At 42.8% G+C, this 12,202-nt stretch overlaps 1 protein-coding gene and 1 long non-coding RNA gene across 4 annotated transcripts in view; both read right to left on the minus strand.

The window, feature by feature from the left end:
- Window positions 1–551: 551 nt before the first annotated feature.
- Window positions 552–12,202, minus strand: part of LOC132973218 (uncharacterized) — a 360,126-nt gene continuing 348,475 nt past the window's right edge. For both annotated transcript variants that reach the window (XR_009672973.1, XR_009672974.1), the window contains exon 2: window positions 552–1,167. This is a non-coding gene — a long non-coding RNA (uncharacterized LOC132973218). The remainder of the gene's footprint in view (window positions 1,168–12,202) is intronic.
- mrpl23 (mitochondrial ribosomal protein L23) overlaps window positions 552–12,202 on the minus strand; it is a 36,674-nt gene continuing 25,023 nt past the window's right edge. The window contains exons 5-6 of one of the 2 annotated variants that reach the window (XM_061036552.1): window positions 10,425–10,464; window positions 552–1,503 (exon numbers count right to left, since the gene is read on the minus strand). In XM_061036552.1, the coding sequence (XP_060892535.1) occupies window positions 1,460–1,503; window positions 10,425–10,464 (84 nt within the window). In that variant the 3' untranslated portion in view covers window positions 552–1,459. The remainder of the gene's footprint in view (window positions 1,504–10,424; window positions 10,465–12,202) is intronic. The other variant, XM_061036551.1, reaches the window with a different exon arrangement.

Below are 12,202 nucleotides of genomic sequence, written 5' to 3' on the forward strand. Positions count from 1 at the left end.
GGCAGCTGTTTCTCTGGACTGGGAAGCAGAGACAGAAGGAGGAGAGGAAGAAGAAAATAAAAGTGAGTGAGGCCGACAGAAAAGAAAAAGAGGGGCTCTTTTTTGGTTCAAAATCAGATTTCTTTATAGCGACGCAGGAGGTGAGTGGTTCCAGGCAGCAAACAATGGGCCAACAGGATCAATATTGACATTCTCCTTAGCGATAACTGAGTTGGCTGGGTGAGGTCAGGGACTGGATCTTTGTATTAGCCAGCCAGCATTAGTGGTCACGGCTGGGGGACACTTACTGTAACCTTGGCCTCACATAATGGAGGGCCTGAGAAAGTCCAGGAGAGGTCCCTCCCCTTTATGGGCCTTATTACGGTAAGAGAGCAAAGTCCTGCAGTGGGCTGATTCAAACACAGATCATTACTTTGTCAAAACAGCTACCAGACCACACTGGCACAGATGCGAGCCAGCTTGTGTGGCAAACAGCGTCTCGAAGTGCCAGTTGTTGAGCGCAGCAGCCTTGAGAGATGAGGCGAGGAGAACACAAGAAGTAAGCAGAGAAGTTCTTGGACAAGTGACCGTTTATTTAGTCTTACTCCAACAGCATTTACAATTAAGACAGATTCACTGGCGAGTCTTGCATGCACACACACACATCTTCTCTCAGAGTTATGGCAAGAGGTGTTACCACAAAATAATAAAACACTCCAGCTAATTCCATATCGTTGCTTTGCTGACACAACATTTAAATTGTTGTTTATCTAAAGTGGTCAATTAATCCAAGGCAAACTCATAAAAGAGGAAAGGATGTGGGTTGTCCAGGTAGACAGATCCAGCTGGCAGAGAGTCAGGGCTTCTAGGGATACCACAATATACCACTCCTCAGCATGGCAAAAGAAGAGCAGTATAGGAGAAGGACGAGGAGAGGAAGAAGAAAGGGAACTTCTGAGGAAAGAGGAGAGACAGAGAAGTGGAGTAAGAGGAGAAGGAGGTGGAGAGGAAAGAGGGAAGAGGGAAGGTCATCTGAGGTGATGGAGATTCTGTACACTGGGCTGGTTTGAAAAAAAATGGAACCGAGCCACTCTGCTCCTCCTGTGATAATTTTCTGGCTCGGGTTTCTGGATTGAATCATTGCAAACTCACACATACACACACACACACACACACACAAACACATGTCTCCAGTCTCCCACACACACGCTAAGTCTTCCTTACTTCAAAACGTGTGAATAATTCTTACAGAAACAGAACTGACATCACAACAATCTTGTTGTAAATCAATAAACTTTGCTTCAAACGAAACACCCTCTGCTTGCATACGAGTGCAGGGTTCTTTGTCAGAGGGCTTTCTCAGAGTCCGAACCACTCTGTGACCCCTCCTCTCCTGGGGTCCAGCTTCTGCCTCTGCTTCTCATCCTTCATGAACTTCTCCTGCATCTCCTCCATGGAGCCCTCCGTTGGCGCCCGCTCTTTATCTGGGAAGACGTCGGGGAAGGTGAAGGTCTGGCCCTGAGCCTGGAATGAAAAAATAAATAAATAAATAAATAAGCAAAGAAACAAATTCACTCCTATCTAATAATTAATTTGTCATATTTTGTTTTTAATTCTTACTTCTTTCAAATACCAATTTTTTATGCGTGAATCCTACTAAACTGCATTTTAACATGAACCATTTCCTTTCCATTGCACAGACACATGGTGGAATGCTCATTTTAAATTCAGGACATTTTCCCTCCATACTGTGCTTTCAGTTACACAAACTATCCTTTTCTCTCTGGCATTCAATTTCTCCAACTCTCTCCCACACTTAATCTCTCTCCATTTCTCTGGTCTTGATTTATTCAGAGGGAAAGGATGGTATCCATTATTTATTCCATACCAACCCATCTCTGGACATGGCTAATGCATCACTGGTCCAATCGTAGTCTGTGTCAGGCCGCCGTGAAGTACAGTACAGCACACACACACACACGCACACGCACACACACGCACGCCCACACACACACACACACACACACACGCCCACACACACACGCACGCACGCACGCACGCACGCACACACGCACGCTTGCACGCCCACACAAAAAATAACAGGTCAGTGGGTGCAGGCATGCACACATATCCATAGCCTATCCCTCTCAGCCTCTCCCAAGGACACCTGGCAACAAGAATTCACTGTTATCAATCTGGAGCCAAATCATTGCTGTCCTTAACTGACTCATCGTCATAAAAGGGGGGTTCATACTTTCAAACGCCTGCACTAACATGTGTCGGATTCAGTTTTCTTGATTTAGAAAAAATATTTGAACCTCACAAATATACCCAAAATGATTCATGATCTCTAACGTTGTATTTAACACCAACAGCTTCCACTTAATGTTCGACAATGCTGTCAGCCACAACCAACTACATTTAACCATCCTGGACTCAAAGCAAGCAGGTCATCAGTTAAAACACACCTGAAGCACGTAGACCAGTTAACAAACCGTGCTGCATTGGGCTCAAGTGATAGCCTACGGTTGTAAACACTGGCACCCTCCCTGACACCCTCTCTGACACGAGGAGGAGGAGGTGGAGCCCTGTGGTCAGTGAGCATGCATGTCCGCCCAACTCTGCCAGAAAATCAGAGCAGAACAAGCAGCAGACCAGAGTTCAATACATGTTGTTTTCTGTCACAAATGACTCTATTGCGCAACTTTTATGTACCGGCCACCGAGGCCGGTAATTTCAGCAAATTGATCGGACACTGCACAAAACTACTCACATTTGGCTGATACTAATTTCCAAAACTAATGTAAAGAAGGGGTCTCTGTTTTTCCAGTGTTTAAAAATCAACTTCTTATGAGGGCAGAGAACAAAATCTACCATCCCATAGGATCACGTTTTATTCAGCAACCGGGAAAACCCAATGCTCAGCTGAAAACTTAATTTTTGTTTGCATGTGACAGATATCCATTCTTGAAATTCACCCCACACTTTGGTCACTTTTATACGAAACCAAAATGAGTGCATAAGGGAGTATGGCTGTCACTTTTTCAATAAAACAACTTTGATCAAAAGACACGGTACTGCACATTCGAACCTGTTCTTGGCACTACACAAATATTTGTGAGCCAGCTTGGAGAGTTGCGGGTATAGTGCCCTGTGTCTCTCCACCAAAGCAGTGAGCTGCAGTCTGTGGAGAGAGGAGTCTCCCTCATGGAAGTTTGCATCTCCTGAATTGCGCCTCCATTACAGCACTACTGTCTTCATTTACTGAGGTCAAGAGGGCAAGGAATGGTCAAGTTGTGCTGAGGAGCGCCCTCTGCTGGATCAAACTTCAAAATTATACTACTAGTGCGTTGTTTATTTAGGCTAAATATCCGATATAAACCTGGGAAGTTGGTGAATTATAAATTCACTTTTTTATTCTAATTATCTAATCAAGAAATTCAAACATTTGAATACTTTGAAAGCCCACTCAAAAGTTTAGAGGCTTTCTCTGAATCAACCACCATCAGTGTCAAATCTAAGGATCTAAAGAACAGAAAAATACTTGGGTGATACCAAACAAAAAAACTTCAAATAAATAAAAAAAATTTTTGTTAAAGGAATTGTCAAATAAATTGTGAATATAAACCTGTTAACAATTTATGCTTAAACTCTTCAGAACATAAAAGTGTTTTTATGTAAACCTGTATGACTGTACCTGTAACAGCCACTGTCATATTCACTGCGTTGTTAGTAACTACGAAAGTTGTACTCTCAAATAGCGCTATCCATTGTGATGTGCTACGAGGGACCTCTGCTCTATGCATGTGCAGAGCCACATTCCTGGATGCTTGTCATTACACCAACACCTTCATGTGCCTTTAGATTAATTATGTTTCTCCTGAAAGCTTGAATAAAGGTTTTGTTAAAGAGTATCAAAACATGTATGTCAATTTCTTACAGTGATAATGGAGAGGGTAGTGGTGTTATATAAATTGATTTTGTACTTGGAGTATTATTTTCGCATCAATACAGCAGCAGTGGACGAGTGAGTGAGTGAAATCAGTGCGAGAGAGCAGCATTGCCAAGCACAAAGTAGTGAATCAAAGAAAAACAATTCTGTTTGTTTCACAAAAAAACCTGCAGGAAGGTGCTTGATGTTATTAAAAAAATGGGCGAAGCCACACTTCATCCTGCCTGCTGTGTGTATCCTCTTTGAGCTGGCCTTTGTCACACCTGCAGACCTTCACTGCACAGTTGTGGTTGTCAGGTCCCTTTGGGACTCATTCAGACACACAAGGTACTCTTAAGCATTGTAGACAACTAGCAGAGGAAGTTTTCTAAAGATTATTTTTTGGTCCTTTTTGCCTTTATTGATAGGACAGTTGAAGAGAGACAGGAAATGTAGGGAGGAGAAAGTGGGATACACATGCATCCAAGGACTGAGGCCAGGACCCAACCCACCAACCCAACCGCCAATGCATAAGGGAATATAGTCTCTGTACATGTGGCACCAACTCTATAGACTGACTGCCCAGCAGGTAATTGTCAAGAGTGTTCACACCATACCCTTTATCCCATGTATCTCTTTTCAATCTTTTGCACATGTTGATCCTTTACAATACATGTGTTGATATCAAAGCAAAATTAAAAATGATTACAGACAAGTCTTCCTCCTGTATGTTCTACCAAGACACTGTGCTTCATCTTATACAAGCGTATATTTCCAGCAGTTGAAATTTGTCTCACCCTGCAATCTTCTGCTGTGTGCTTCATGTGAAAGGGCAATTGTAGGTAATATCCACACCTGCTTGTTCAGATGTTGTCGGAGTTTCACTTGAAAAACTGTTGGAGTTTTCCTAGTTTTAAGTGGAAAACAAGACACTCTGGTGGGAGAGAATGACATGATCCATATCTCAGTCGGTAGAGCAGGTGGCCCCAAGTACAGAGGCAACAATCTGTGTCACAGGTTTGACTCTGTTCGGTGCTGCATGTCAACGCCCTCTCTCTCTCTCTCTTTCTCTCTCTCTCTCTCTCTCTCCCCACAATTCTTGTTACTTTACATCTGCCTATCAAGAGTTGAGCGGTATCCACATTTTGATACCGTTAAACCTCCCCAATTTTCCCTGGGTATACGATATTACCCTAACTATTAAAAAATCTAATTGTTGGACTTCATTGGAGCCATTTAAATTATTAATTCATAGAGTCGGCATGCTGTCAAAATAATATTGAAACAATAAAAAATATATTTATGGCAACCCAAGTATAGTTCCTGCCCCTTTTTACCTTAAAAGAGAGAGAACGAGAGAGAGACACACAGAAGGAGAGAGAGAAAGTGAGAGAGAGCAGGAGAGAGATACAGAGACAAAGAGAGAGAGAGAGAGAGAGAGAGAGAAGTCCTCTGGTAAGAGCTTTGAGGAGCATCTAGAACATAACATGCACAACCCTTAATCAAAAGAAAAGCAACCCTGCTCTTGTGTTTTTGTCTTGCGGCAACGCCTGTACCACACTACAGGAGGTTACTAGGAGCTGTAGTAATGCAGGAGAAGAGGGACCAGAAACAGACCCAGCTTGGAGGAGAAAGCTTAGTCAGGCACAGGCAGAGAGCTGCCAAACACCAGAGAAGCACCTGGAAACAGACGGTCCTGCCAAGACCTTCAGTGTCCATCTGCATTCACACACACTGCCATCGAGGAACACAGAATCCAAAACACAAACACTGGACAGGGCCAAGGGAAGTTTGACGCAGGAGCTCAAGGAGGAGTAGGGAGAAAGAGAAAGAGGCAGCAAGGAGAAAGATGGGGTAAAGGAAGTGACTGGGAGATGAGGAAAGGAAAGAAGTGTTGACTGAGGAAGAGGTTGACCATAGAACTAAAAACACCCAGACCTGGCAATGAGGGGAATAATGCAGAGCCAAAGAAGACTTCACCCGATTTGAACCAAACGTTGTCGCATGACAATTCCCAGTTATACCGCATAGTGCTGGACACTTTGTGTATACACATGGCGAAGATTAATACTGGCCTCAGAGAGCGCGATTCACAAAAACAACAAAGCCTGAGATTGAAATCAACAAAGCACTGAGACTCGTTAAACAAGTCTTGTTGTTGGCAGCAGGCCACGCCCTGTGTGTGTATATGTGTGTGTGCAAAAGCGTGTGTCAAACGTCTGCTAGACACATTTCTGCAATGAGAGAAAGTGCTGGCAGAGAGCATTCATATTTTTGTTTGATATATATATATATATATATATATATATATACATTGTACCACAGCGCAGTCTGAGCCAGTGTCCCCTCGGTCTTCAAGTGCTCCAAGCCAAAACGATCTTTCCTGTGTGTCTGTCTGCCTTTCTCTGTTGGTGTATTTGTGTGCGTATGAGAGCATATACTGATGGATTTATGTAGAAGAGAAAGTTGTGGACAAAAAGGACAAAGTCAGGAGTTATGTACCTACAAGAGTTTCCTTTCTATTATCTTCTATGCTTCCTAGGCGTAGATATTTTTCCCCGACTCTGCCATCATCTTCACCGAGGTCCCAATTGGATTTAGATGCCATCCAGGAATATTGAGACGAGGCCCCACGCTGCCAGTGATGTAAACATACTCCTCTTACGCACATGAACAACCCATTACACCCAGACTTTCCTCCAAATGAGGAAAAAAGGAGAAACACAAGGGGGGAGGGGGGTTGGGTTGAGAGGGAAAGGCCAATGTTGTCATCAACTCCCCACCAACCCGTCTCACTTTCCCCGTCTGTGTAGGTTTCCCTATTAAGTTCTAATTTTAATGTCTTGTTCTCTTCCAGGAAGTGTGTATTTAGGGTGGTGGTCTGGCTTGCGTCACATTTGGATGCCGCTGTCAGTCTTTCACCAGTTGATTGTGGAGCTCTGTCAAATTAGGCACAACAACCGGCATCCCAGCATTGTTTTCACAGCAGAAGAACATGCTTTGTGTCTTTACTGTCATTAAGTGCTTGTTTATAACCTGTGTGAACTTCCAGGGTGCAAATGTGCTCTGCGAAAAAAAATTCCCCTGATCCGACCTCACTTTGTGAGTGTGTGTGTGTAATCCTGTGATAATCCTGTTTAGAGCCCCATAGGGAAGGAGGGAAAGAGGAGAGCGAAAAGGGAGAGGACCAAGCGAGAGATGGAAAGAGACACACAAAGGACAACTGTATTCAATCTGATTGACCTTTGCTTCTGATCTTTGGCAAACTGAGCACGCTGGTGTAACTCAAAAACAGCCTCGGGGGGGGGGGGGGGGTGTAATACATTCCCCTTTAGAGAAGGGGAAGAAAATAGAAAAATGTTGAAAATATGGGCAAATGTGAAAAAGCCTTGGAATGCATGTGAAATCAATACTGGGAAAATTCGAGGGGGAGAGTCTTTTATTATTCATAAGCTTAGATTTAAGTATGAAATATGAAAGCCATAGTTGTTCTGGCTGGATGTGTTAAAATGTCTTTGATGAAAACAGGAAGGTGCTGGTGCACAGTTCTTTTCGGACCTGGAGCTGAATAGAACATTATGGCACAGTCGGCAACTAAAGGACACAAAAGGCTTATTCAACCTGCTGCTTTGAAAAGAGTTAAAACACTGGGGGACAAGACTGGACTGGAGTGGACTTGACCAGGACCAGCCGTAAAGTAAACATGGCCAAGTGACATCAGCATTTAAATGGCACAGTAAGAACTACGCTACAAATTCTGAAAATAAAAACACAAAGAAGGAGTCTTTCAAAGTCGACTACTCAGGCCTGTTGTAGTTCTGACTTCATTCTTTTTCAATATCCGTAGTGAACAAGAATGCCTTCATGGTTTCAGATTTGATGTCCTCTGGAATGAGAGAAGTTTGGAGGAAATTTTTTATTACTTAGAGGACTGTTAAACAGCTGTGAAACTACTCTCAAGGTCAAATGGCAACTTCAATTCAGATAATCTGGACAATTTAAGAATCTAATCCATCAGAAAATGCATTCTAACCGCTCTTTTATGACATGAGACCAGCCTCTCTCTTGTGCTGGCTCAAGACCTCAAGCACCTTGAATTATTGTGGAGCCTAATAAGATTTGACTTAGGGTTGGAAGCAAAGTACACTGACTTTTTGGATGACAACACTTGACTGAATTTAAGAACAGAGGCTCTCAATTGGGTCACAAGGTCTGAAAAAGCTTGAGGTGGTTTGAGAACGGGTCCTCTGCTGTTGGACAACAGCATATCCCTTTTTGATCAATCCAAAAGCTATCACAAGACATTCACAAAAAAAACTGTTAATAAAAAAAAAAAAGAGGCAAATGTTGGCAGTTGCTTAAGGAGTACAGACAAATCTGGGCAGCACACAGAACGAGAGGTGTTGACGACGCGGTGAGAAATCTCGTGAGGCTGCGGCTCGTGCAGCTGTGGTAGCAGTGTGGTGCTGTGGTGGGGTAAACTTCAGCAGAGCACAGACACATCTTGAGTACTAGTGATGTGTGTATGACTATGGTGAACACAATGGTCAGTGTGTGTGTGTGTGTGTGTGTGTGTGTGTGTTGTTGGGAGGAGGGGGGACTTGAAAGAAAGAGAGGTGTTCACATGGTGATTGAATCTGTTTTGACCACACCTTTGTGGAGCCTGGCAGACTAGAGAGAGACCACAGTGATGAGGTTACCAGGATTAGAGCTGAGGGCAACCTCCTGCTGTGTGTGTGGGAGATGTGTATGTGTATGTGTGTGTGTGTGTGTGTGTGTGTATCTGTGTGTCTTTGTGCATGTGTAAATTCTATTTATCTAAAGAACATTTGACCAGGCATGTATAATCTTCTTCTTCTTCTTGTCCTCTTAAATTAATGGCCCAGGTGTGGGCGATATAGAAACAAATATCATATCACAATGTTTTATGGCAGAATCACAATCAGGTTTTCATCACGATTCTTTTTCATACTGATTTAAGACTAATTTTCTAGTTATTGACCAGTACAACAAAACTTCCCCATATAACATCTTTAATTTAAAAAAATGCATTAAATAGTAAGAAGTCCCCAACACATTTTTAGCACCAAACATTACTTTTACCGCATGCTGACAAATGTGTATTCATCAAATGTGTGCATTTGTTTCTGCACCACTTTGTTATAATGATTTAGTATTGTATCTCCAGTTGTGTCTTTAAAATCTGTGTGTCAGGCAAATGTTCACACAGTGATGCATTCATATGGAATCATATGGACGGTAAGAGTTCTTGTGTTTTTGTGCTGTTTTAGCCCAGCCCTCTGCTGTAGCTCTTTAAAAGTAGCCTTTGATCATATATCATTTGTTTGTGTGACATTATGGATTTGCTTCAGTTTTGTTTATAGACGGTAAGAATGGCAAAGAATAGAATAGCTCATTCAAACATATGACTATTCTGTGATCATGCAGTGAAGAAGTGACCTTGTTTTGGTTTTACTGTAATCTTGATTTTTATTCATAGAGGGGTCGGGATAACGTGTCAGTGAGGGCGGACTCACACTAGGCAAAGTTGTCCCGTACCGTGCTTAAGGAAGATTGCCCCCCCCTCCCTATTCCCCCGCAGGCCTGCACTCACACTGCTCCGGGCCTGTGTGCTTAGACACGGTACGGATTGACTAGTGTGAGTGCGTCCTCGGTGACGCACACACAGAATGGTGACTGTATCACACTAGCACCTGTATACTAAAAGAAGGAGCGAGAGAGAGCTGCTGACTGATAAACATCAAGCAACACGCATGGAAATAAATGATTATACCGTAAGATTTGTGAAGTTTCGTTTTCAGCCATGAATCATCCTCCGTAATGAAGCAAAAGGGGATGGGTATTATCTGTGTATGAGCATAGAACCGTAACAGATAGAATGGACTCTGTAGCCCGATACTACGATCTCCTTGCGCTGGCAGATTGTCAGTAACCTGACCACTTGACTGACCACTGACTAAGTGACATCCCACCTTTTTCTCATCTGTTTTTGTTGGCCTCATCCACCAATGAATTATTATAGCTTGTTTCTTGTTGGTTCATTTAAGTGCATACTGGCTAAGCACCAGTAAGCCGTGGCTTGTAAACCGCAGTCAGATGGACTCATGAGTAGCTTGTTTATTGGACAGCTTACTCGCAACCTGTCAGCCAATAAGATTACAGTTTTTTGCAGCCAAAGAGTAGGAGAAAATTAGATTGCATTTTCTTAGGTTTAACTAAGCATTGTGGGTGTGCCTGCACCACTTGTCACAATTCATTATCTCTGCTCTTCATACCAGATAAGAAGGAAATAGCTGATTAGAGTGATGTACAGGCTGTGGTTTGCCCTTGATTAATTTGTTATGCACGGCTTTCCAAGCATGAGTAACTACTGGCTGTCCTATGTCAATATCCATCTTTTTGTACCCATACAGTACAATCATGTGGAAATAACCAAACAATGGACAACATGTTCATACAAATCATTTTTGTTAGAAGGCTAAAAAACAGAAACCTGGGTTAGTAGAAGTATCCAGGCCAAATCTGCAGAAGTCCTAAAAAGTAAAATAGTTCAATGTTATCAGTCCAAACATTCTTTGTGTAAGCACAGTCTTAACTGTTGATCTTAAACTTTATACCAACACTTCCAGAGAATCCCTTTCTCATATTTTTGAATTGAAAAGTTTGAGCCTGAAGTGCTCTATATAAGAGAGGTAAACTGCAAGCGGTATGAAAGACCATATTAGAGGGCAAAAGAGGAGAAGGGATGAAGCATGGTGATTGTAAACAGCTCTTACTGCCAGGTCTCTGGGTGGGCTTCACATTCACTCTCACTATATGACACACACACACACACACACACACACACACACACACACACACACACACACACACACACACACACACACACACACACACACACACACACACACACACACACACACACACACACACACACACACACACACACACACACACACACACACACACACACACACACACACACACACACACACACACACACACACACACACACACACACACACACACACACCTCTGCCCTACGCCTCTGTCCAATTCTCCTGGTACAAACTTTTGTGAGTAAGAGACGGAGGAGATGGAATGAGAAATAGGGAGGATAAAGGAGTGAATAAAGTGAAAAACAAAAGACAAAAAAAGACTGTTTTTCTCTCGGGGGGGGGGGGGGGGGGGGGGGGGGGGAAGGTTAGGGGACGATGACTCAATGGGAAGTTACTTTGCAGGTGAAGAAGAAGTCAAACTGTTGAAATGACGAGAGCCTGAAAGGCATGGGGTAAAATAACAGCAGAGAGAAAAACGCAACATGAAAAAAAAATCCCTCTATGAAAAAAGTCAGATAAGTGGCAGTAAGAGTAGACCACTAACCAATAGCATCCTGCTGTGGGTTCATTCAGGGTCATGACCTCGACCCTCCCTCCAATTACAATGACATCTCCTCCACAGCCCGGCAACAGCCAATAACTTGGTCAACCTTGGCTTGCAGCAGGGTATGTTTGTGTCTCCATGTCATTCATCCTGATGGCCCTTACATTCATGACCTATGCTCCTGATGATGAGACATGTTAACACTTTGGGAAATGTTTACAGGTCAAGGTTTGTGTCCGTAGACATCACTTTGAATATGTGATTATTTAACTGTCCCATTCAACATTGTATCCAATTTCTGAGGAATTCTCCATCTCCTTGTGCTGGTGGCTAATGTTTTTATGTGCAGCCATGAGATGAGTTTTCTGGGAAAATTAAAGGGTCTTGAGGTAAACATATATTATGAACACATGTCCAACAAGCATGCGGGCCCCTTCTGTCTGTGGGGGGCAATCTGGCTCTTTTTTCCAATTTAACTATATTCAATTAACTAATCATTACAAGTACATCATTAGCTCCGCCAATACCGCATGTTTTCTTTCCTACATTTGACTGAAGGCTATTCCTCGCTGTGTAAGGGAAGTTAATGTTATAGTATAATCGTGTTTCTGTAAAACGTAAAGATTGTTTTTATGCCTTGAATTCCCCTTCTGGGATTAATAAAGTATTCAAAACTCATTTTAAAGACAGGACAGTGGATAGAGTAAGAAATCGTGGGAGAGCGTGGGGAGTGACATGTAGTGAAGGGGCCACAGGGAGAGCCTGGGTACAAGGGGCATGACCTCACTGCTAGGCCCCTGGCACCCCTAAACACAAAAACATATATTATTTTTCACAATTTTTCTGATATTACTGTATATTATATGCATATGTTGAGTGAATCCAGCA

The sequence above is a fragment of the Labrus mixtus genome, chromosome 4, assembly GCF_963584025.1.
Source record: "Labrus mixtus chromosome 4, fLabMix1.1, whole genome shotgun sequence".
Lineage (NCBI taxonomy): Eukaryota > Metazoa > Chordata > Actinopteri > Labriformes > Labridae > Labrus > Labrus mixtus.